This window comes from Mesoplodon densirostris, chromosome 6 (assembly GCF_025265405.1).
Source record: "Mesoplodon densirostris isolate mMesDen1 chromosome 6, mMesDen1 primary haplotype, whole genome shotgun sequence".
In the NCBI taxonomy this organism is placed as follows: domain Eukaryota; kingdom Metazoa; phylum Chordata; class Mammalia; order Artiodactyla; family Ziphiidae; genus Mesoplodon; species Mesoplodon densirostris.
Genome location: NC_082666.1, coordinates 35984996 through 36010565, shown reverse-complemented (window position 1 = coordinate 36010565; position 25570 = coordinate 35984996). Strand labels below are relative to the sequence as shown.

The 25570-nt window shown below is 38.6% G+C and overlaps 1 protein-coding gene across 6 annotated transcripts in view; it reads left to right on the top strand.

The window, feature by feature from the left end:
• The window catches only part of LPAR1 (lysophosphatidic acid receptor 1), a 159911-nt gene extending 135724 nt beyond the window's left edge, over positions 1-24187 (top strand). For 5 of the 6 annotated variants that reach the window (XM_060102029.1, XM_060102026.1, XM_060102025.1 and 2 more), the window contains exon 4: positions 21690-24186. In XM_060102029.1, coding sequence (XP_059958012.1) covers positions 21690-21991 — 302 coding nt within the window. In that variant the 3' untranslated portion in view covers positions 21992-24186. Of the gene's footprint in view, positions 1-21689 lie in introns of all 6 variants that reach the window. The other variant, XM_060102030.1, reaches the window with a different exon arrangement.
• The last annotated feature ends 1383 nt before the right edge of the window (positions 24188-25570 follow it).

Genomic DNA, 25570 nt, shown 5'->3' with positions numbered 1-25570 from the left:
CTGACATGTGAATGAGGGAGAGAATATAGAATTAATGGATAGAGATGTTTCCTACAAACCCTTATAGATGTTGCTTTACTGGATCCTGATTTAGAAGAGTCTGAGGTCAGTCTGATTATTCTCACTTTACGGGTAACCTTTTTATTTCCATGTAGGTGGTTGTATGGTTCTTCCACTGTCTTTCTACTTCTGTGTCTGCACTTTCTTCCACCAAAGAGCAACCTGGAACCTTTACCCCTTGCCGTTTTACAGCACTAAGGGGATTAGAGCCCTCAGTGCCTGGCGGGGGGGGGCCTGCCAGGTCTCTAATGAATCCTTCTAGGTTGTCCTCCACGCATGTCTGTTAGTCTTAGTTTCTCTCTACCCGTCCCTTGATGGTTCCATGATGCTATTCACTGAACAGTGCATTATCAAGAACATTGATTGTCTGTGACATCATTTCCATCAAATTCTTAAATAAGATTTAATCTCAATGGTGTTATCCTTTTGTCCTCTTTGTTAAAGTGATATGATGAATACATTTTTAATATTTTCAAACACATGATAGTTTTTGTGGTTAGGTATCTATATTGTAATAACAGAAACTGTAAAGACATCTGTAGAAGTTATTTTATTCTTAATTTTAAGGTTTTTTTAATTACAAAATTAAAATATTGTTCCAAATCCATTTTGCATCAATGAAGGATTTCCTCATATCATAATTTTCCGAAACTTCCTTTATCCATACGTTGGCCTCTTAAAGTATATCCAATATCACTATAGAAATTTTGGTATTACTTATATTTTATCTGATATATCCCTTATATTTTATACTTTCTAAATATATTTATATTTTTTAAATAGAAATCATTTTAATTTAAAGAGTCTTGTCCTAAAAGAGGCCTAGGAGAAAACTAGCTGGTTATCAACGCTAATGGTTGTAAGAGTCAAATCCAAGGAAACTATTTAAATATTACAAAAGTTCTACCACAGAATCATTGGAATGTGTGCTTTTATTAGATCATTTTTTTAGGTAACCATTTGGCATCTTTTTGGTATTAAAAAAGAGAAGATAAGCTTACATTTCTAGTACAGGTTAAAATTATGGAGATACTGTTTTTAATGATTACATGTCTTTACTCGGTTTTCCCTCAAAGAAAAGGACACATGGCTTGAAATAAGCTTTTTAAAAAAATCACCAGTGTCAGAGTTACATCATACAAATGAAGTAGAATTTTACCCTATTTTATGGAACATGTTACACCAAGTTTGGGAGGAGTTAACGACTGTACTAACATAGGAGACAGAGGGTAGCCCAGCATTGTAGTCATGTGCTAAATGATCTGGGAGTCCCAAATGTGAACACAGGAGAATTTTGGCTTCAGAGGTAACATCTCTAAGAACTTGTATTTTTGTGCCGTAACCCTTACTGATCTGACCTCTTGAAATGCTTCACTTTGTTTCCAAAATTATGTTTTTGCTGTAGAATGCTTAGTATATCCCAAGCACTTGATGTATGTAACTTCATTTTGTTCTTACAGCAGTCCTGTAAAGTAGGTATGACCGTATCTTTTTTACGAATGAATAAACTGAGACCCAGGATGTTAAACTAGGACACTCAGCCAGCACAGACCAGAGTACACAGACCAGAGCATTTTCTAGTCCAGGTACATCTGACATCAAAGCCTGAACTCCTAACCACCAAGCTAGACTGCCTTGTTGAGTGGTTCCATCTAATTCTGTTTAGGAAAAATAATTAATTCTGGTCACACAACATGAGAGATTGAAGGAAGTTTATAGTCTATTTATATATATATATTTTTTGGCCATGCTGCACAGCTTGCAGGACCTTAGTTCTCCGACCAGGGATTGAACTCTCGCCCTCATTAGTGAAAGTGCAGAGTCCTAACCACTGGACTGCCATGGGAATTCCCTAGAGTCTTTTTAATCCTTACACATTACTGATAAGAAAACAGAAGGCTTTTAACCTTTATGATAAAGTTAAGGTGTTTATACTTATTTATAAAGCATAGTGAAGGGTATTTTTGTATTAAATGTATTTCTTTGTCTAATGTACCAAACAATCCATATATGACCTAGCACTTCCCAAAGGTAAATTATTTTTGGACCACTGATGCAGACTTGGATTAGGGTAGCATGGCCAGCTGAAGAAGTGAAAGCATGTTAAATCATTGTACTGTGATGGGAATCAGCCAATTTTCCTATAATCCCTTTAGTTTCAGAGATTTGATATAGGTTGATCTAAGAAGAATGCTAAGTGAACAGGAATAAATACTTTGCTTACTTTCATTTCCTACCAATGGCGGGAAAAAAATGAATAATTCCTCTAAGTGGAAATGGTCCAGACTCCAATGGGTATATGTTACATTTAAAGTCTCTTCCTCCTCTTACTTCTTCTCTTTACTGGAATCTGTGAGACCCTTGAATGTGCATACAAATAAATGTGCACAGCTTTCAGAGCACTTTTAGAGACATCTGAATCATAAGGAATAACACAGAGTGGATGAGAAGAATGGAGATCCATAATTTATAGAACAATCACATTTTAGCCCTAAAAATGGCCCAGGTTGTCTTACAGACCTATTTCTCCAGCCAGTTCTATTTCAAAGATGTGGAAACTGATGCCCAGTAAGTTCTGGTGATCTACATTCCCAGGTAGGTTCAGATCATGCTGTATTCTAGATCTATCCCAGAGTGAGGTAGCTCCCAGTCCAGGACTTTTCCCTGAATGACTTTATGCTTTTGTATACATTTAGCCACCTGATATACAGAATCCCAAGTAGATATTCAGGGCTTTTAGGATTGCATCTTGATTTACAGTGTTATTGAGTATCTCTTTGTATTGTTTTCTTAATGGTTGCTCTGGGTATTATGACCATCTACTGATATCAGTGTTTTACCACTTTGAAGTGTGGAAGCCTTATTTCCTTTTAGGTCCCTTTACTTTCCCCACTTTTAAATATAATTATCTTGAGTATCGGGCAATATTCAGTGTTTGTTTCAGTGATCTAATATGCTTTATAAAACCCATTAGGAGAATCGTCTATTGTATGTAGCCATATTTCTGTTCCTTTTGTTGTTTTTCCTTTTTTCTTTTTTCTGATGTTCCAAGATTCCTTCCTTTACCATTTCTTTCTGTTTGAAAAACTTCTTTTAGCCATATTTTAAAGGAAGGTCTGCTAGCAACAAATTCTTTTTTTTCCTTCATCTGAGTATGTCTCTGTTTTCGTTTCATTCCTGAAGGATAGTTTTGCGGGATATAGACTTTGAAGATGACCAGTTCTTTTTTTTTTCCCCTCAGCACTTGGAAAATGTACCACTTCCTTCTGGCCGTCATGGTTTTAGATGGGAAATTTGCTCTTATTTGAATCGGTGTTCCTTTATGGGTAATGTGTCATTTCTCCCTGAATGCTGTCAAGATTTTTTTTTTTTTTTTGCTTAATTTCTCAAAATTTAATTTTGAAATGTCATGTCTTGGTGTGGATTTCTTTGTATTTATCCTCTTTGAGTTTCATACTGTTTCTTGAATCTGTAAGTTTATATATATTTTTTGCCAAATTTGGACAGTTTAAACCATTGTTTTCTCTAATATTCTTTTAAGTTTACTTCCTTTTTCCTGTCCTTCTGGGACTTTGATGATGTATATAAATGTTGGATCTTTTGTTATCATCCCAGTCCCTGCCACTGTGGATTTTTGCTTTCCTTTTTTTAAGTCTATTTTATTTCTCTTGTTCAGATTGAGTAGATTCTATTGATGTGTCTTCAGGTTCTTTAATATCTGTCCTCTGTCATCTCCACTCTACTGTTCAACCCCTTGTTTATTCTTGTTATTGCATATTTTAGTTTTAAACTTCTATTTAGTTATTTTTTATAACTTCTAGTTCTTTGCTGAGATATTTATTTTTACATTCTAAGGAATTTGCAATTGTGTGTTGAAGCATTTTTATGATGGCTGCTTTAAAGTCCTTATCAGTAATTCTAACATCTGATTCATCTCAGTGTTAGTGTCAGCTGATTCTTTTCTCAATCAGGTAGTGATTTTCTTAGTTTTTGATGTGATGGGTGATTTTTCATTGTATTCTAGACATTTTGGCTATTATATTTGGAGACTCAAGGTCCTATTTAAATCTTTTATCAGGCAGTCATCCCATTTGGGCTTAGCATTTTCAGAGACTTTGCGATGCTATTTTGATCAACTTGGTTTATTTGGGGCTGCTCAGGATCCCATGGTCCCTGCTGGTTCCACCTGAGGGGACGGAGGAGTTTCCCTGGGTATGGCCTCCCAGTGTCTCTGGTGGGGGTGGAGAGAGGAATTCTTCTGCCAGTGAGAACAAACGTACTTCCTGGCGCTTGCTGTACCGTGATCCTCTTTTCCTCACTCCTTCCCCCACATTGCAGGGAAGGAGAACACTTCCCAGGTGGGGCTTTTTTGTGTCAGGATCCCCTTTGCTGGTGCTGCTAGCTGCCTGCTATCTCTCACTGGGCGAAGGGAGTCTTAGGCCTGGTGAGTAAGGAGAGTGCTTTCCCTGGCTGCTTACTGTAAGTGGTGCTCCTGATCCATCCCTTTTGCCAGTGCTGCTTGCTAGCCTGGTGGTGTTGGTGGTACCCCATTTGATCTGAGGGGTGAATGAGCCTACCTGGGCTGCCTTCTGTTGATAGCTTGGGGGTCTGGAAGGTCTGGGCTTGGCTGACCTTCTTATGTTAGGTCTGGGATTGCAAGACCATTTAGTCCTGGGGTCTCTAATCCATTCACCTTCCTTTTCTGCATTTCAGAGTTCTCTTTGGTTGCCTCTTGTATTTATTCCAGGGTTTGTGTTTATATCAATACTTAGCTGGGAGGTACAGGGAGAAAGTTGTTTGTGTCATTCGTGGACGTTTCCATGAATGGAAGTCTCATTCATGGACTTTTCAGGGAGGGAAACCCTTAAGACTACCTATAATAGAAAAATATGAATTTGGTCAGTGGCTTTATTTCAGCAGAAAGTACTCTATTCTGGTACATTTCTACCTCTCATAGTTCCCTATAAATGAAACCAGAACACAATCTACCTGCTCTTTCTTCCCTCTCCTTCCTCCACTTCTCTAATCATGCTACCACTATAGACTTCTATGAATGGAAGTTCTTGTATCTCTGAAAGTGCAGAAAAAGAGTTAAATTAAAGCCTGGTTTCAGTTTGCCACCCTTTGTGGTGGGAAAGTGAGTCAGCAAATGCTCTATCCTTGGGCCACCACTTCTTCCTCCACCATGGCCTCTTGTCAACCTCACCAAGCTTAACTTCCCAAGACTGGGAAAATGGGCTTTTAAAGACAATTTGTCACATCTTGTACGTCAAACTCAAAAAGAGAAAGAAACCTTAAGTGTAAATGCCATCTGGCTTTATTTACTCTTCATCACCCTTCTCTTTCAGAAACAGCTGGACAGATGCAAGCTTTTATTCTAAAGAGCAGTTTATAGGAACAGATTAAAGAAAGGATTTGTTTTTAAATTTTTGAACAATAATTTGATTTAATTAACATAGTCACTAATTGTTTTATAACTGAAAATGCCCCAGCCCTTGGGCAAAAATCTGAAAAATGCTGGGAGGTTGCTGATGAAGATTTTGCATGAGGGTTCAGAAAATCAAATACTCATTTCATTTCTAAGGGAAATAATAAAAAAAAATCTAAAGGAAATTTAAAGAATTAGTAAATATAACAGCTGTAATCTGATGTGTCCCTCTCAAATTCATTTGTTGAAACCTAACCCCCAAGGTGATGGTCTTAGGAGGTGGGGTCTTTGGGAGGTGCTGAAGGTGGAGCCCCCATGAATGGATTAGTGCCTTTATAAAAGAGACCCCACAGACCTCCCTAGCCCCTTCCACAGTGTGAGGATACAATGAGAAACTGACAGTCTGCAACCCAGAAGAGGGCTCTCCCCAAAACCTGACCATGCTGGCACCCTGATCTTGTAGTTCCAGCCTTCAGAACAATGAGAAATAAATTTGTGTTGTTTACAAGCTACCTAGTCTGTGGTATTTTGTTATAGCAGTGTGAATGGACTAGGACCATAACTATATACATATATAAATGGAATTCTCAAATTCTAGGGAAAATCCGAAGATCTAGAAATAAGTGATATTTTCTCATTTGTTGAGTGTTAGAAATATAAACAATATAATTTTATACTAGTGATCTCAACAGGGTTGGGGAGGCATGGGGCAGTGCATGAGAACTGTAATAGTAAAAGTAGAAAAACTTGATTCTTGCTTAGATGAATTTATGTGTGAATGGAAATGCTATAAAATGTTTTCAGTTAGGAAAGTACTTGCAGCACAGAATAAAATCACAGTTTTCCAGGACTTTGGGGGAAAACTTTATTCACTGTTTTAAGTTTTCATTTTAATGCAATGGGAGTGAGAAAAATAGCCTATCAAGGATATCTGTATTCTTCTCCCTGGAACCTGTAAGTCCCCTTACACAGCAGAAGGGACTTTGTAGATGTGATGAAATTAAGGACCTTCAGATGGGGAGATTATGCTGGATTGTAGGCTTGGGAGATGGAGGAAGGGTCCATGAGCCATGGAACACAGGTGGCCTCTGAAAGGTGGAAAAGTCAAGGAAATGGGTTCTCCCTAAAGCCTCCAGAAAGATATCCAGCCCTGCCAACTCTTTGATTTTAGCCTATCTCGGACTTCTGACCTTTAGAACTATAAGATAATAAATTTGTTGTTTTGAGCTCCTACGTTTATGATAATTTGTTATGGAAGCAGTAGAAAACTAATGCAAATACTTAGGTTATAATTAAGGATGTTGCTGTTCACCTCATATGCTTTTCTATATAAAAGCATTACTCCACCACTGACTTTGCCCTCCCCCCTCCCCCCATTTGGCAATGTCTGGAGACATTTTTTATTTTCATGAGTAGGGTGGGTGCCTTTGTCATCTAGTGGATAGAGGCCAGGGATGCTGCTAAACATTCTACAATGGAAAGACCAGCCCCTCAACAAGAAAGTATTATCCAGTCCAAAATGTCATTAGTGCCCAGGTTGAGAAGTCCTAAACTAGACTGATTTTCATAAGTATTCAGGAAGTTGAGGCCTACCATGCAGTTTGCTCTAAATTAACTGCGTAGTCTATCTAGACCTGTACTCTCCAACAGGATAGCTATTAGACATATAGCTATTTAAATTCATTAAAATTAAATAATTTTAAAATGAAGTTTCTCAGTCACACTTGTCATATTTCAGGTGCTCACTGGTCACGGTGCCTAGTGACTACCATATTGGATAACTGATATAGAACATTTCTATTATTGCAGAAAGTTCTGTTAGGTTGTACTGGTCTTTTAGACCCTTGCTACCTGGAGTGTTATGTATGGACAAGTAAAATCAGCATTACCCAGGAGCCATGTTAGCAATGCAGACTCTCAGACCCCACCCCAGATCTATTAAACCAGAATCTGTATTTTAATAAGATCCCTAGATGATTCATGTTCACATTCAAGTTTGAAAAGTCTCAGTGACTTTCTCTTGCCCTGTTTCCTTTCTCCTTCCCTCTGGTGCTCCTTCTTCTGTTTCCCTTTTAGCTGCACAAAATGCCTTTCTTCTCAACTTTAGTTTCTAGGCTTTTCAAGCCAGAGCTATGTCTTATTTCATCCCCACCCCCCTCCCCCAAAGACATTTAACACACTGTCTTGCACAACATAGTTGCTTGGTGTTATTGTTTCTGGACTGAATTGTATTGAAATAACTTCTGAGCCATCTTAGTATAGGTCCTTTTTCTTTTAACCAAAAGGATGGCTATTTTTATCTTTTACTTTATAATATGAGCATTTCCTAGAGTTTTGATTATTAAAAAAAATAAAACCGTTTCAAATATTGTGAGTTAAAGGTTCATTGTGAATTAAAATTCCTAGTGACTCCATGATGTGAATAAGAGAATGCATCATAGTATGCTGTCTCTGGGTAACAAAATGTAGCAGCACTTTTTACTATTAATATTAATTGCAAACATCTCCAGAATCATCATGTGTTCTATTGGAATCATTTGTATTGCATTAAAAAATAAATGCCTCATGTTTGAATGTTTGAGTCATCTAAGAAGATTATCAGGGTTTTTTTTTTTTTTTTTTGGTATCAATCAAAATCTGTTACTTCATGTGGTAGCTACCACTGCAAGGAATTAACTTGTTCTTTCTTTGCACCAGTGCAATGAAAACATTCATCGGATGTTTTGGAGGTAAGGTGACGTAGACTCCATGAACGGCTTGATTTTATGAGTGTTGCAGCTTGTAGCATACATAAGAATTAACTCCTGTAGCAAAGGGACAAATTAAAAATTGTAGTTTAGTTAGCCATAGACTATTCAAACTGTAAGGGATCTCTTTCATTTTGCAAATAAGGAAACTGAGACCCAGAGAAGTCAGTGTGGGGGCAAAAGATGGTCCCATTGCTTGTAGAAAGGACAACATGGGAGACCTTTCTTTTAGACCTCTTGTCTTCATCTCATAGATGTGTGCAGTGAACCAGAAGATCCTCGCGTGCCCCTCGCAACTTTGAAAACATTTTTAATCCAGTTCTCCTTATTTTAAAAGTAATGTTCTTTTTATAGTTTCACACTGCCTCTCTGTAGACTATTTCTATCTGGGGTGGAAACCCTCACTACAATACTAGTATTGAAGTTGGATTTAAATTCATGTTTCTTTGTGCATATTAATCTGCATTAAAAAAGTTTTAATTTCATACATAGGTGAATAAAAGTGCCAAATTATGTAAATTCTCTGTTATAGTTCTGCAATTCCAAATTTACTAGACAAAGCCAAACAGACTTAAAATTCCTGAAAGCACAACTAACACTGCAAAAAAATAATTTGGTCCAGAGATTTTGGTGTGGATTGCCTAGAATTGTAAGCAAAAAGTTGCTTTAGGACACTTTTTTTTCCCCTGAGGATAGAGCATTGCCTTTCATTGGACTCTGAGAGGGGCTGATGTCATGGAAATGATTAAGAACCACCAGTCTTTTCAACTCCTGAAATATATATATATACAATCTGAGGGCTAGTGAGAACATGAGTTTTGCAAGATTGCAAGTTTTATTAGTAGGATTTCTTGAAACCCCCATTTTTCTATTAAACGTTTTCTTCCTTCCTCTAAAATTTCTATGATTGTGAACTTTATGTAACTTCTATGAAATAATCCCCAAATGATGAAAATTCGACAGCAGTGCCATAGAGATGACAGTCATTGACAAGAGTAGTGTGGGTATCTGCTTAGTTAAAAAAAAACTTTAAAGAGCTCATTTTAGTCAATACCCAGTTCTTTTTCTTGCTACTTATCCTGCCTTTCTCCATATCTTTCTAGTTGTCTTTTTTCTTCTACCGTAGGTCTTATGATCATCAAAGAAAGTATGATGAGAATACTCTCCTTTGGAGAACACAGGTGTCTATAACTTATGCAAGAGATAGCACTGATACAAAGTTTTCTCCCTATATGATCTGTGTGCAATTCTGATCTGTTGGAGCTTTGTGAATATGCTAAGGGGGTTGGAGGGTGGGAAGGCGGGATGCAGGAAAAAATTTCTTCTGCCTGAATAAAAAGTTGCACATCCATATACAAGTTACTCACCCTCAGCCCCAACTTTTAAGCCACACTTACATGTATTATATATTTGATAAATGTTCATGTGTAGTACACTCTTCAGAAGTCTTTAATCAAGCAACCTCACTTGTATTATAATAATAATAGTTCCATCTTATTGGAACTTTCTAATCTTATTATACTATTCCATCTAATAAGATGGAATGATACTATTTTTGCTGATCCTTTGCTTTGTTTTTCTTAGCAATTTAAGTGTTGGGTTACTTTCCATGTTGTACCCTGGAGCACAATGGGGAAATTTTAAAAATCATATATTTAAGTGCAAACTGCAGAATAAACTGTCAGTAGTCAGACTAAGCAACTACATTTCACACTTTGAGATGCCTTGTATATGTTCCATATGTGGGTTGCCCCTGATAAGTTCAACTGGGCATTATAAAAGATATCTTGTAGAAATGCATTTAAAAGGTGTAATTGCACTTTATAACTTTACATAGTTAAAATCAAAAGCCACAGAAGACTGGAAGAAATAGGAGGTGTCTGAAAAATAAAGGTTTATTAAAAGGAAACCATCAGTAGTAATTTTGAAAAATTAGAGCACTGAAAAGTATCAGCAGAGTTTAAAATCTTAAGAGGTAACAAGACTTTACAAATTAGACTTGAAGATCTACATCGGCATCATAGCCCTGGATGAAATCAGGAAAGTCCATTTCTCTCTCCAGTCTAAACTGGAAGCAGATATTTTACTGACAGCTTGGAGCAAAAAGTAGGCAGATGAATCGCCACAGCTTACATCTTCCCTAACAGGATTTTTCTCTCTGTAAGCCCGAACTGATTAAGGTCTTTTATTAAGAAATGTATGTGAAGTGGGTGGGTGAATGTAACGAGAAAAGCAAGAGAAATGTCTGGGGTGGTCCAAAGCGTCCCTTCCCTTTCCTTACAAAAGCAAACATGCCACCCCTCTTGACTTCATTTGTTCTTAGGAAAATTTTTTGTTTTATCTGTTTTCTTTTCCCCTTTTGCCAAAACTAGAGTGTGGTGGAATTCTCTCAGCACTGGCCCTTTCCCAGCAGCCCAGCTGTTTCAGGAGGGTGGGGTCCGATCCTACTGAGGTGGCCGGAGGGCATCGAATGCTGACCACCCACCCTCAGTGCTTTCATGGCCCGATCCGTCCCCACCATCCCCTCCTCAGCCATAACTTGTGGGCAACAGAAATGTGAGGCCTGCGTCTGCTCCCCAGTTCCTTCCCTGCTTTATCTGTTTTCTTCAAACATCTCAGCTGGGTCAGGCCCTGTCGTTAAAAACAAGACAGCCTCACCCAGCTTCACAGTTAGGAGGAAGATCTGGCCTCCGCCTTGGGCCTTGACGGGGGGACTCAGTCCTGCCTCTCCTCATGGAGGGTTCCACACTGTCGCGTGGCCAGGCAGCAGCATCCACCCCAGAGAAACTTGGAGCAAGCTGCCCAGAGACCCCCCACGGGCTGGCCAGCTCTGAACAGGCTGAGTACAGCGTCTCCATTCCTGTGTTCCCAGGCTCTCCGAAGCCAGAAGGATTTCATTGTTTCCAGAACTCGAGAGCAGCAGAACAGGCTAAGGTGGCCCATTACTCTTTAGAAATTGTTCCCCTCTGCCTGAAGCATAGGAAAATCAAGGATCACTTAAACCTTGTATTAATTTGTCTCTTACCTCAAATCCTTTTTCATATGAGGTAGGCTCTAAAAGTAAGAAATGAAAAGAAAATACTCCTTTTATTTCCAACTGAAAGAAGAAAGGGGATGACCTGGAATTTGAGAGCTCATCAAGAAATGCTGGTGGGGATTTTCAGAAGGTTCTGGAACTGAAGGAAAGCAGGCTGATGGTCCCTTTGTGGCTGAGGTGGCAGTGTACCAGAGAACACAGCCCCACAGTTTGCTGTCTCTAGGTTGGGAGAACCAATAGCAGTTTGCCCTGGATATCCATATTTCTTATAGATTTATTCCTTGAGTTTTCCCTGAAGGAGAACAAAAGGGGAAAAAATGGAGGGAGCCTACTAGGTGGCCTCATGCTTTATGTTCTACCTGCAGGGTGTCTCATTCTGTCCTTGCAGCAGTGTTGAAAATACATAGTATCTCCACTTGACAGATAAGGAAACTGAGGCTCAGTGACATTGAATAACTTGTCCTTTGTCACACAACTAGTAAGGGAAAGAAACAGTATGTGACCTCAGGCCTATCTCTTTTCTCCTATAAAATATGAATACTGACTCTTAAAATCCTCCAGTTGCGCAGCCTGGGAGGTTAAAAGAAATTTTATCTGCAAGGAGCCTCAATCCATCCTCCTCCTCACCAACTAGCTTCTTGAGTGCCTGTGGGAATAATGCCTGAATATTGTCAACTGTTTCCTTAATTATTAAAGAGAAACATGCTCTTTGTAAAAAACCCAAAATTACAAAAATATTTACATTAAAATTTAAAGTCCGTACTGCCACCCTGCCTCCTTGTGGTAACTCCTGTCAACAATCTGGTGTGTATTCTTCTAGACTTTTTATAATACATGTAAGGTATATATGCATATCTGTAGAAATTTTATAACAAATGGAATATTGTAACCTTACAGACTTAACACAATTTGTGTATCTTCTGACGTGGGTCAGTACAGTAGAGCAATGTCAGTCTGTGTGATGGCTGCTTACTACTCCACTTATATATAATGTCAGCAAATGTTTATATTTACAGTTTTCCCCCAGTACAAATATTGCTTCATCAAGCATTCTGTATTCGTAATATATGCTGCATCAGGTATTTCTGGATGTGATGCATTTCTACAGGTGGAATTGTTAGATAGGACATTTTAAATTTAGACATTGCCAAATTGCCTCCAAAAAGATGGTCAGATGACTCTTCTGTCAACAGTATATGGGTGTATCCATGGATTTACTACTCATTCCGTCATTAATAGGATTATAAATCTTCCCCAGTCTGTTAGCTGTTCTTTTAAGATAAGAATGTCATATTTAATGCAGATGAGCTTTAGTTCTGAAGCCAAAAGAGCTTTCTAGCATTTCTTTCCTGGATTGAAAGACTCAACCACCCAGCCATGGACATGGCTGGACAGCCATGCCCCTGCCCCCTCTCCCTGCCCACACACACAGTCTGAGCCACTAAGCTCCCTGCATGCTTCTGAGAGGGCCAGACAGATGCTTCCTGCTAAAAGATGGGAAAAACAAACTAAAGATGATTTGGTGCTAATTCAATCTTTCTTATCTCAGTTTCTCTCTCTCTCCCCGCCTCCCTCTCCCCCTCTTTTTCCCCTCCCCCCTTTATTAAAGTATAATTGACATATAACAAGCTACATATATTTAAAGTATACAGTTTAGATATAATTGATAATCAATTTCTGGTATAGCAATCTAAAAATCTGTACGTATATGAACATATATGTGAGGGATATGTGATGCACACACACACACATACAGAGTATATACCTATTCTTAGCTTTCCCTTAACCAACTTGATTATTAACAAAAACTTTGTAAAACATAGTAATTCATGCCCATAGCCACTTTTCTCTTACTCCTTTTGCAGCAAAACTGCCTAAAAGCTTTGTCTGTACTTGGAGGGTCCAGTTCCTCTCCTGTTCTTTTTTTTTTTTTTTTTTTTTTTTTTTTTTTTTTGCGGTATGCGGGCCTCTCACTGCTGTGGCCTCTCCCGTTGTGGAGCACAGGCTCCGGACGCACAGGCTCAGCGGCCATGGCTCACGGGCCCAGCCGCTCCGCGGCATGTGGGATCTTCCCAGACTGGGGCACGAACTCGTGTTCTCTGCATCGGCAGGCAGACTCTCAACCACTGCGCCACCAGGGAAGCCCCTGTTCACTCTTGAATCTACTACAATGAGGCTTACATTCTCAAGACCCACTGAACTGTCCTCACTGACCTCCTAGCACTCAGTCTATCAGCGAATCATATCAGCTTGACCATCAACCTGTGTCTGTGATCACCACCCTCTCATGTTCAGAACCGCCCTTAGCTCTCGTCTGGAGCACTGTGTGAGCCTCCAGCTGACCTCCTTCTTCCTCACTTGCTCTCCCATAGTCTCCAAATACTGTTCTCCTCTAAAAGATATTTTACTGATTTATTTTGTTAGTAAAGGTCTTTCACACCCTTCCTAGAACCTAAGCTCCATGAGGGGAGATAGTTTTTTCTGTTTGGTTCACTGTGGCATCCCCAGTACCTAGAATAACCTGACATATAGTATACACTCATATATTTAGATGAATTTTTTAAAAAGGGTTAGTCAACTATAGCCTTAAGACCAAGTCATTCCGCTCTGACAGTTACCAAGAATCAATTGTTTTTGCTCCTAAAGTGCCAGGTTATTCTAACAATAATGTAACTAGGTAAATATCACATTATCTAATAAAAATGAGGGCAACGAGAAAACGTTTCTGGGAAAGCTAAGAGGACGGCCTTGTTAATATTCAATGAAGACAAGTTGCAAAAAGAAACTGCTTTAAATTTGCTGGGGAGAACAACTGTAAGTGTGGGGAAAACCATAAAACATCAGCAAGGTTTTTGTACCCAAACTGCTTTGCAAGAATTTTAAGTTCTGACTCCACTTTGAAGAAGCCAATTTGGAGGGAGTTAGTATGTGATGCTTTATTGGTGTGGCTTTGCTTGGAAGGTGATGCAGAACTCCAGTTAACAGACCCATATTCAAATATAAAGCCTTGGCTAAAAGGATTGGCAAATGAATACAAATCAGTATTTTAAATTCAAATAAAATATTGAAGGTATCATTTTTATAATTTTGTGTTCTAAACATTTTTAAGATTAATTGTTAGCCTCAACTGAAGCTTATTATAGGGTATCTGTGTTTGCGTGTGCACACACTTTTTTTGTCTCTGTTGTTGAAGCATAACTGATACCATTTTATGTGTATGTTTTAACACCTTGTTCTTCTTACTTAACAGTGTTATCTTGGAGATCATTTGGTAAGGATAGAATTTCTTGAGAACTTTAGAAAGTTGAATAGAATCCCACTTTATGAATCAACTTAATTTATTTTACTTCTCTACTTGTGGTTGCCTAGATTATTTCCAATTCTTAAAAATAAACAATGCTGCAAAGAATTCCTGGCACATACATAATTGTATTATGTGTAAATATATCTATAGGATAAATTCTGAGAAGTGATCTTGATGCAGTTTATTTTGATGGCTTTAGAACTGATTGATTTTTATTCAGGATTTGTGTGTTAGAACTTGCTTTGTGATATTTTGTCTTAGTTTTGAGCAACCGATATTTTACTCTGAACGTGTAGTTAAACTGATTGAAACTCATGTACAAAAATATGTTTATGATTTGAATTTGGAAGTCTTTAGCCTAAATACCCACTTCCCAACTGAATAATCATTTTTATCACTTAAAAAAAACTTTTTAATACAAGTTTCTGATAACAAGAGATATATTAGGCACACAGCTATCTCACTGTAGAACAGACTGCCTCCCTCCTACTCTGCCAAGAGTCTGTACTTCATAAGCATCAATTCAGAGCATTTAGCAACTGTAAGAGACATAGCCAGTCTCCAAATGCACTATCGTATTCACAGTTTCTGCTCTTCTTTCTGTGTCTTTCAGCCATTAAATATATATATATATATATATATAGCCATTTATATATATATATACATACATAAACACATAATTTTTAAATAAACATTTTTAGATTGCAAGAATATTTCTGAATTTGCTTTTGGATTAAATTTTAATTTTTCCCCTCATTGTGTTAGTAAAATAATGAATTAGAAATTAAATTTCCATTATGTTTTTTCGTCCTCGAATTTTGTCTTCTGGGTAACACATATCTTGTCGATCCATGAACTACTACATCCAGTAGTTCATGAACTGCAAAGAATAAAATCCACAGGATTCTGTCATCAGCTATCTTCTGTGCGTATTTTCAGCCAGATTTCAGTAGTCGTTTAGACTTGTACCATTTTGGGAGAATCCTAATTCATAGCTGAAAAATTAAATATGTTGTAAAACCAATTACAAATTCTCTGTTTATGTTGAACTTTTTCTAAGGAAAGATCCTGGGCAGGGGGAGTTTCATTTATCCTTTAAGGGATAAGTGTTATTCAAATCACTTTGGTAACAGCTAGACCACAGTCATGCAATAAGTTTAGTATCATTTTCTCAGTAGACGGTGTTGAACTGTGGGTGACAACACTGATTTTCTGTGAGATTTAAGGTTGATCATTTTTAAAATAAGGGAGGGAAATCTGTGTTTGAAAAATTTTGTAATCACTATGTTTAGGAGGCAAAACAGATTTAATTGTTCTGAGAATGGTGAATTATCTCCTATGTGAAGAATATGTAAGTGACATTATCCCTTTTTCTTTGGGTCTTGTGTGAAAGAAAATAAATCTCATTGTCTTTTTTTTTTCATTGTCTTTTTTAAGACACTAAGACGCAGTGAATGTTTTGAATGTGTGTGGGTATGTAACACACATACATATTTGTTATATATACATTTATATAGTATATGTATGTGTATATATGTATGTGTGCATATATATAAATTATATATTTTTTTAAGTTTAAAATATACCTGTTATTTAAAAATGATAAGGGCTTATAAGAAAAACCTTTGTTAGGCATTTAGAGTAGCATTGTTTTTTAGATATTAGTGGGTAATAATGCTCTGGTGAGCCAGTCTTATTCTAGTTAGTTCATTCCAAGACAGAGCTGGGTGGAAATCCGAAAACATGTTTAGGGGGGCAGAGGAGAGGCGGGGACCCATCTTAACATGGTTTAACACACATTGATTTCGTAGGGAGGACTGAGATCCTCATTTGAGAGGCAAGAAGAGCGAGGCCAAGGAGAGGTTAACTCGGACACAGCAGCAGTGTAGGATGGATTTACCTTGACTCATTTTAGATCTGTAAGATGTCTGATTTTTTTGTCAAAACACAAATTTACCAACCAGACTGGAAGTGCTTTCTGTTTTTTTCATCAAAAACCTTGGACTCCCTCCCTTGAGGTCTTCTCTGTCAGACATTTTTTTCTTTTTAACTTTGGTCCTTATGTTCCAAATATAAGCAAAGTTCAACTAGTTAGGAAAAAGTCCCTCTAGAAAAAAGCCTCTAATTGTGAGACCAGATGGTAAGCATTATTCAGCTGATGGGGGTGTGTAGATTTCAGGGAAGGTGTGGTAATCTGATCTTGCTCTGCAGCTGTGACCCCTTCTTCCAAAACAGCCTCCTTCCTCCCTACTTTTTGCCTCCACATTCCAGCATCTCTCCTTCCATCTTCATGGGCACCGGGGCCCTCACAGATTGATTTGACAGATGTAGAAGAAAGGACTGAAGCTCGCTCGAGGAAGAGCGACTTCTGCTATTTATTCCAAACCACAGATATATTTTGATTATTCTCCTCCCCATGTTACTTGCAATATTGGCAAATCATGCCAAATGTAACCACTCTTGTTCAGCCCACTGAGAAACAGTCTTAAAGGACTCAAATTGCCATGAGCCCATCAGGGTGTCTTTAAGGCCTCTCCATCTGAAGTCATGCAGGTACCTCAAGCTGAAGATAAATAAAACCTAGGGCACCATCTGTGTTCTCCTCACCTACCCTCAGAAAACAGCAACTGATACTTTCTCCTGTATTTCTTCCTTCAGTGGAAGGTAGCACCATCCTTCTGTCACCCAAATGGAAAATCTAGGAATCTTTCTAGACTCATATCTTTCTCATCCATTCCATGCAGTCTATCTTCTAAATACTTTTCCAATCCTTTCATACCTCTCTTCTCCCATTGCCACTGCTTCTGTTCAGGCTCTTCTTTCACCTGTGGAATTTGGAAATATCTGATGGTTTTGCCTTTATTTTTATCCACATCATTTTCTTCTTCCCTTCTCTTACAGTGTTGTATATTAAATGAGACTCTGGCCAATGAGGCCAATGAAATTAAAATCTCATGGGAGGAAGGATAGATGAAGATCATTATTTCTTATATGTTCCACAGGCTATTGTAGTATGTGGCTGGGGCTGAGAATCAATGCTAGACTGGAAAAATTTCAAATATCTTTGCCAGGCTATGTACAAGGTCTTCACGGTCTTGAACATCTTATCTTCTGCTACTTCTGCTTCTGGCTTTACAATAAGCAACCACAAACTACTTGTGCTTCCTCTTTCTTTCATGCTATTGCATACCATCCTTGGCTTTATGCCTTGATCTGTGGGGATTCGTCCATCAGAAATGTTCTGGAAATATACAAACTACCTAAAGGACTGTCCCTACTGAGTACCACATTATCTTATTCATCATCTTGGTAGGTACTGAGCTGACCCATGAGAAACTCCAAAATGATTTGGGGCTTCCATGCTTCTCTGTTCCTCTGTTTTCCTTCTTGTTATTCTTGTCACATCCAACTGCAAGTCCTAGAAATCTCTTATCATTAGGATGGTGTCATCTCAGACCTTTTTGAAATGCCAGGTCTTCATGGTCCAAAACATGCTTCCACATTTTGCCCTGGAAGAAATCTGCCCTGGAACTGTGCTACACCAGCCTACACACATTATGCCTCCCATGATGGCACTAGGTAGTGTAGTCAGGTAGATATGCAGTGTGTAGAGGGCTTTTACGTGTCATATCTATCTCAGTTTGATCCTCGCCACACTCTATGGAGTAGGCAGAGAGCTATTATTTCTCCACTTTACAGATGTGGAGATGGAGGTTCTTTTCATTCTTATCAACCTGCCTTATAGGTGTGCACTTGAGTCTCTACAGATTATGTGTTGGTAATCTGTCCACAGGTTACAGATCAAGGGTCCCCAATGCACATCTCAAGTTCAATGACCCAACTGGATTATGGTTGGCTCCTTTTTCCTAAAGGGGCTTGGTTGTAGTTTTTGTTTTTAGAAACTTGGTGGTAAATCCATGATTTGAGCAAAGTTGATCTCATAATGTTCAATCACGATTGTTCAGAAGCCTAATCACCTTGGAATTTTCCAGGGCCCATTTTCCACTGAGGTAGTCCACCTTCAGCTTTTGGTCAGTTTGATCCTCGGCACCTCTGTGAAAGAGAGGGGAAGGGAGAAGGAAAAGCTCTGTATGATTGATTTTAGATGTTGATTTTTGAGGCCTGTACTATGAGTCTCTTAAATTACTCAATCCGGTCTCAAAGATCCAAACACAGAGTGTTGGGAAGGTGTGGTTGGGCCTAATTATAATACTACTAAAAACGGTTCCTTTTAATGAAGAAGAAGGGAGAGGACTTGGAGTTCCTCAGTGAAGCACCCGTGTGTATTAGCTCCTGGTCAGGCTATGGTGTCCCCACTTCCTGTCTCTAATCTAGGCTCCTTGCAGGGTTGGTAAGGCCCATTGGGCTAGTTCCTGAAACCATCATGGCTTTTATCGCAAAGATCTTGCTCTTTTTGAATTTAAAAATTAGAAGAAGGTATAAACAACAAATGACTGTATTTGAATTCTGCCACTTTTGAAGAAAGTCAGACAGCTTGAGCAAATCCATGAGAATAAGGGTCTTCCCTTCTGCTGCCTGGAAGGAGAAAAAGATCGTGTTATTTAAAATAAATCTATTGAGATGCATGTTGCTGGTATCTAATCAAGCTCTGAATTTGAGCTCAACTAGAGCTTTGATAAAAGAAAGGGGAAAGGAGACTTGAAAGAATGCTCTCCCATTCATGAAGGGCCTGCATGTTTTTAGTTTCCAAGTAAATGGAATAATGGGACCATGTATTTTCCATCCAAGCATTTTCCATCCTGAGAATAATTCCCTTCCCAGCTTCTCAATGAATAATGCATTATTTCTGAAACTCAAGAGGCATTCCTTTGATTTTCCTTTATGTTTAGCTTTCTGAGTGATTTTCAAGCAAGGAAATTCAAGGACTTGGAATGAATGCTTTATTAACATTTTTACTTGAAGTTCAAATAGCTCCTTGGCTATTATCTCCTGATTTTTGAAATATTTTTTTTCTCCCTAAGCAAAGTCTAAGGTATTGTATTTATTAGAAAATGAAGCACCTTGGCCAGTCTTCAAAGCGAACAGCAGTTTAAAACCAATACACATTTGTGTTTAGAACAAAGAGCTTTATGGGGATACTTTGCTCCTTGCTTTATTTTCATTTCCCTGCTGAAAAGTTTCAAAAAAAGAAAGCTCACATTCAAAACTGGGCTGTTTGGAGACTAAATCTCATTTGTTTACATTTTGTGAAACTCATTCCTTGAGGCTAGTCCAATTCACGACCCCAGTCCAAGCCTGCCTTCACCTAGGCCAGTGCCATTTAAATCAAAAGCTTCAAATGCACTTCTAGGATCATCCCTACTCCCTGTCTGCTCATTGTGTAGCCTAATTACACAATTACACAATTAGGGGGGCCCATCAAGTAAGATGTAATGGGACATGATGGTGCCCACCAGTTCACGTTCTCTTAGCCAAGGATCCCCAGCTCATTCCTGGGGTAATACAGTGGTAGATTTTAATGCTATTTCACAACCTCCATTTCCCCTAGGAGCCAAGTGAGTGGTTTCAGGAGCTAAGTTGGAACTAAGAACATAATTTGCATTTCCATCCCTTTACAGTTATAGTAAAATATTCATGATTTAGAAGAGTTGGGGAAGCGAGAGAATTTAAATAGGAAACATCTAGAGCATAAAATTTTGGTTTAAAAGATTTAATTTTATTAATTTAAGAAGTGGGAATGTAACATAGTGTTTTCTGGAGCATGGACTCTGGAGCCAGCCTTTAAGAGCAGAAACTCTGGGGTTTGCCTCAGGTCTGCCACTTTCCAGGACCGTGGCCTTGAGCAAGTTATTTTACTTTTCTGTTTCTCAGCTTCTTCCTCTGGGTGATGAGATAACAGTTTTTATCTCCTACAGCTGTGGTACAGATTGAGTTAATGTTTGTAAAACATATAGAAAAGTACCATTTAAGTGATAGTTGACTTAAAATAAAAGTAAATGTTCATCTTACTGTTGGAAATTGCTATTTCCAAACAGGCCCGTGCTGCTGAGCAGATAATAACAATATTATTGCTACTGCTGTTTCTGGTAAGATTTACTGGGTTATTATTTTCTGGGCACTCATTTACTCCTGCCACACCCCAAATGAGGCAAATGGAATCATTTCTATTTCTCAGATGAGAAAACTGAGGTAAAAAACTAATTTGCCAACAACAGGGACCTATGGCGTAGGATAGGGTACTGTGTTCAGGATCTGGTAATAACCTATAATGGAAAAGGATCTGAAAAAGTGTACATATATATGTGTATCTACACACACACACACACACACATACATATATACACAAAACTGGATCACTGTGCTGTACACCTGAAACTAACACAACGTTGTAAATCAACTCTACGTCAATTAAAAAAGGAAAGTAATTTGCCTAAGTTCGCCCAGTTTGTTAAATAGCAGAGCAAGAATTTGAGCCCAGTCAAACCGAATCCAGAAACTGCGCCTCAACTAAATGTTAAAGGGTGTTTGTCACAGTGCTTTTGTGTGAAAACTGTCTTATACCATTAAAAACTGTATTTTTGGGCTTCCCTGGTGGCGCAGTGGTTGAGAGTCCATCTGCCGATGCAGGGGACACAGGTTCGTGCCCCGGTCCGGGAAGATCCCACATGCCGTGGAGCGGCTGGGCCCGTGAGCCATGGCCGCTGAGCCTGTGCGTCCGGAGCCTGTGCTCTGCAACGGGAGAGGCCACAACAGTGAGAGGCCCGTGTACCGCAAAAAACAAAAACAAAAAAACTGTATTTTTATAAGCATCAAAGTGTGTATCCTGACTGCAGGATGTCTCGATTTCATACCGCAATTGCTTAGCAAACTCTGTTTTGCTCAAAATAATCATCATCAGTGTCTCAGAAATACTCAATTATAGTAAGGTCTGAATTAATGAGATTTTATTCAATTGCTCATTTTATCGTCAAAACCTTTTCTGATTATTTCAGAAAATGAACATTTTATTGCAAATGATTATCCGGTGGCTTTGAAGCTCAGTATTTTTACCTTGAACTGAAATCGTTTCACCCCATGGTTGCTCGCCTCATCATTCTATTTTTCTGTTCTCTCTTTTTTTCAACCTCCCGATCCCGCTCCCCATCCTCGCAGGTGCCTTTATCATCTGCTGGACTCCTGGATTGGTCTTGTTACTTCTTGACGTGTGCTGCCCACAGTGTGACGTTCTGGCCTATGAGAAGTTTTTCCTTCTGCTTGCCGAGTTCAACTCTGCCATGAACCCCATCATCTACTCCTACCGCGACAAGGAGATGAGCGCCACCTTCAGGCAGATCCTCTGCTGCCAGCGCAGTGAGAACACCAGCGGCCCCACGGAAGGCTCCGACCGCTCAGCGTCCTCCGTCAACCACACCATTCTGGCTGGAGTTCACAGCAACGACCACTCCGTGGTTTAGAAAGGAAACTAACTAAGATGAGTCGCGGCCATCATCTACTGAGGGATGATCATCCTCCCCTTTCCCAAAGGCAGGGGCAGGGTGAGGTGTGAGAGAGAGGAAAAACACACTCGTGTACTTAAACACTAACCCATGGCAGTATTTGTTCCTAGACCCACCAAGACTTGATGTATATTGAAAAATTAGCTTATGGGACAACCCTCATCCTACTCCCCGTTCCTTTTGAAAGTAGAAAGTGGAGACCTTGCAATAGAATTCATAAACAGACTCTGGAGTGTCCATTTACACTACACTAACTAGTCTTCAAAAGATTTTGTGTGGTTTGGTGCAAGTCAGAATCCATTCTGACTAATTGAATCCACAACTTCATTTACATACAGGCTTCCCTGTTTTTCTTTTTAAAGGATACATTTCATTTAATAAACATGTTTATGCCTATCAGCATGCTTGTGATGGATAAGACTATAGACTGTTTTTAAACGATCATAACTCCATTTTTTTCCTTATGTAGGAAAACTGTAAATTAGAATTACTTTTTTAGAAAGCATGCATGTAATGTATGTATGCAGTATGCTGTACTTAAAAAGATAAAAGGGTATTAATTTTAAATCTTCTAGGAAATAGAAGAACCTAGATGTCAAAGCCAGTATTTGTTTAGGTTATGAAACAAACAATGATCTAATCACAATATTACCTTTTTTATTAAAGTGTTGTAACATGTATAAAACAAACAGGGAATGTAAGTTTATTATCAGAAGAATATGTTGTACTCTATAAAAGTTATAGAGATGAGCACAGTGGTATTGTTCCCACATATTTATAATATCCAAGTACATTCTAATTATTAGTTCATCAGAGGAATTTTTTAATGACCTGTGTTTTTCTGTATCATAATACATAGTCATTGTAGAAAACTTGAAAAATACAGAAATGTATAAAACATTCAGAAAAAATACTGATAATATCACAACGCAGAAGTAAGCACCATTAACAGTTTTTCCCCTTTGTATGCCTATATGTATATTGTATACCTTTTTATATAATTGGGATCATACTGTAAACAGTTTTATAACCAGTTTGTTTTTTCCACTGCATAATTGCCACATTTTCCTATGGCATTAAAAATTTTACAAAAACATAATTTTAATGGCTATATAATATTCCATTTAATGGATGCAACTCAGTTTATTTAACCATTCCTGTATTGTTGACTACTTAGGTTATGTCTAATTTTCACTATTATAAATAATGTTGCAAAAATTTTATGTACATAAAGCTTTGTCCATATAATTGATTATTTACTTAGGACATATTCCCATGAAGGATTTTTTTTTTTATGTGAAATGTCTTTTTATGCTCTTACCTTTTATAAAAGGGGATTTCCTGCTTTTGCCCTATGTAGGTGGCAATTGTGAGGAAAGCCAGTTAAATTACCTTTTTACAAAGGAAATGCAGTGGTTACTTTAGTTGAGAGTGACTTTTTTATATAACAAGATGGACTAGAAACAGTCAACTGCCACAAATAGCCAGGATACCCTACTTAATATGTCTAGCAATTCCAAATTTCATTTGAGCAATAGATGATCCAGCTCTCGGTAGCCACAACTCTAGTGTAGAATTGAAGACAATGCAAAGAAATCAAACATGCCGAGTGAATAAAGGATCATCTTCATATTAAATAGCTTCTGTAGCAAATGGGTTGAGCGTGTTGGTATGTGACTGGATACTGTGTATTCTCTAAGGTCACCCCCATAGATGCCGCCATATTAGGTGATACCTGTTCAACTGTCCAGGTAAACTAATTATTGCACCAGTTTGTCATAATAAGTAACCAGTAAAGTCACAGTCACGAAGCAGGTGTGGGAAAGTCAGGAGTATGTTTGAGAGAGAGATGTCCAGAAGAAGAATGGTTATTGAGGAAGGAGGAGGTTAGTGCATGGTCACCATTTGAGCAGAGGGCAGACTCAACAAGTGCCCAAACTGGAAAGAATATGGGGAACCGGTTAGCAGAAAGGTGTTTGCACAGACTTTACACAAAATACAGAGCATTTTATAGTGGAAGGGAAACAAATGAACTTGGGCTTTACTCATGCGCATTTATTCTGAAGGAGATATGGACTATTTGAAATTTAAAAACATACTAATTGGACTTTAATAAATCATTCTCAATCAGTGTTTGCTAATGTGTGGTTCTGGTCAGTGCTGGTTTCTTTTGTTGGAGAGTCCTCCTTGCACTGCATGGTGCCTGCCTTCTGTGATCTCTTTTCATTTCCTGCCACAGGGCTTCTGAACTCACAGGTGAAGCCACCATATGCTTCCCCAGCTCAGAACTGCTTTGTTTTCAACCTGAGTCATAAGTCTCTCCAGTGTACAAGAGGTGGTGGTTTATGTTGCATGAAAGGAGAGGTAACACCTTAGGACAATACTTCACTTGTCAGCAGTGTAACTATTAGAGTGAGTTTCTTTTGGAAAAACTGACTTTATAAAAACTTTACAATGACTTTATGGAAAACTCTCACTAGGAGTTTATAAAGTTACAGTGGTCTTTATGTTTTTAGATTTAATGACTAACAGGATAAAAGTGGTAGGTATCTTCCAGTTATATGCTAATTGTATTTTCGATATATTGCTAAGACGGGAAAAATAACAATGGTTATTCAAATGAATGTCTCAATGAGTATTTGGAATAGAATACTGAACCTTTAAATTTAGGTGGTTGTAAGATTGTTAGAAATCAAATGTCTCAGGAGTCTTCTTCACAAATTAACCATGCTTTTTTTTTTTTTTTTTTTTTTTTTTTTAGTGAAACCATAATTTCCTAGACTCAAAACCTCAGCTAACGTTATACAATTAGAGTCTTATCAGATTTCCCATCCTCTTTCCCAGTTAGCTATTGCTTTAGGTTCCATTGTTCATCATCTTTCTCATTTATTCCATTAGTCTCTCAACTTCGGAAATGGAATTTTGATACTGTTTCCAGCCCTTCTTCTTAAACCCAGAGTGTGACTCGTGCTAGATAAAAACCGTAGAAATGCTTCTCGATCAGGTCCCAAGGTAAGCAGAACATTTTTACATTAAGACCGTTTGAAACAAATTGATTTTTTTTTTTTTTTCTTTTTGCGATATGCGGGCCTCTCACTGTTGTGGCCTCTCCCGTTGCGGAGCACAGGCTCCGGATGCGCAGGCCCAGCGGCCATGGCTCACGGGCCCAGCCGCTCCGCGGCATATGGGATCCTCCCAGACCGGGGCACGAACCCGTATCCCCTGCATCGGCAGGCGGACTCTTAACCACTGCGCCACCAGGGAGGCCCCAAATTGATTATTTTTTAACACCGAGTTTACCTGATCCTAAACCCTAGGAAGGCTTGGGGTCAGTTTGTGTGTTGGGATGGACTTGGATTCAGGCACCATCTGACAGAAGAAATGTGTGTAACGAGGAGCCAGAATGGGTCATCAGTCTTCCAAAGCAGGGACCATTCAGTCCGTAACATTCATCTGTACTTGCATGTCTGGAGCCTGTGCTCCGCAACGGGAGAGGCCACAACAGTGAGAGGCCCGTGTACCGCAAAAAAAAAATAA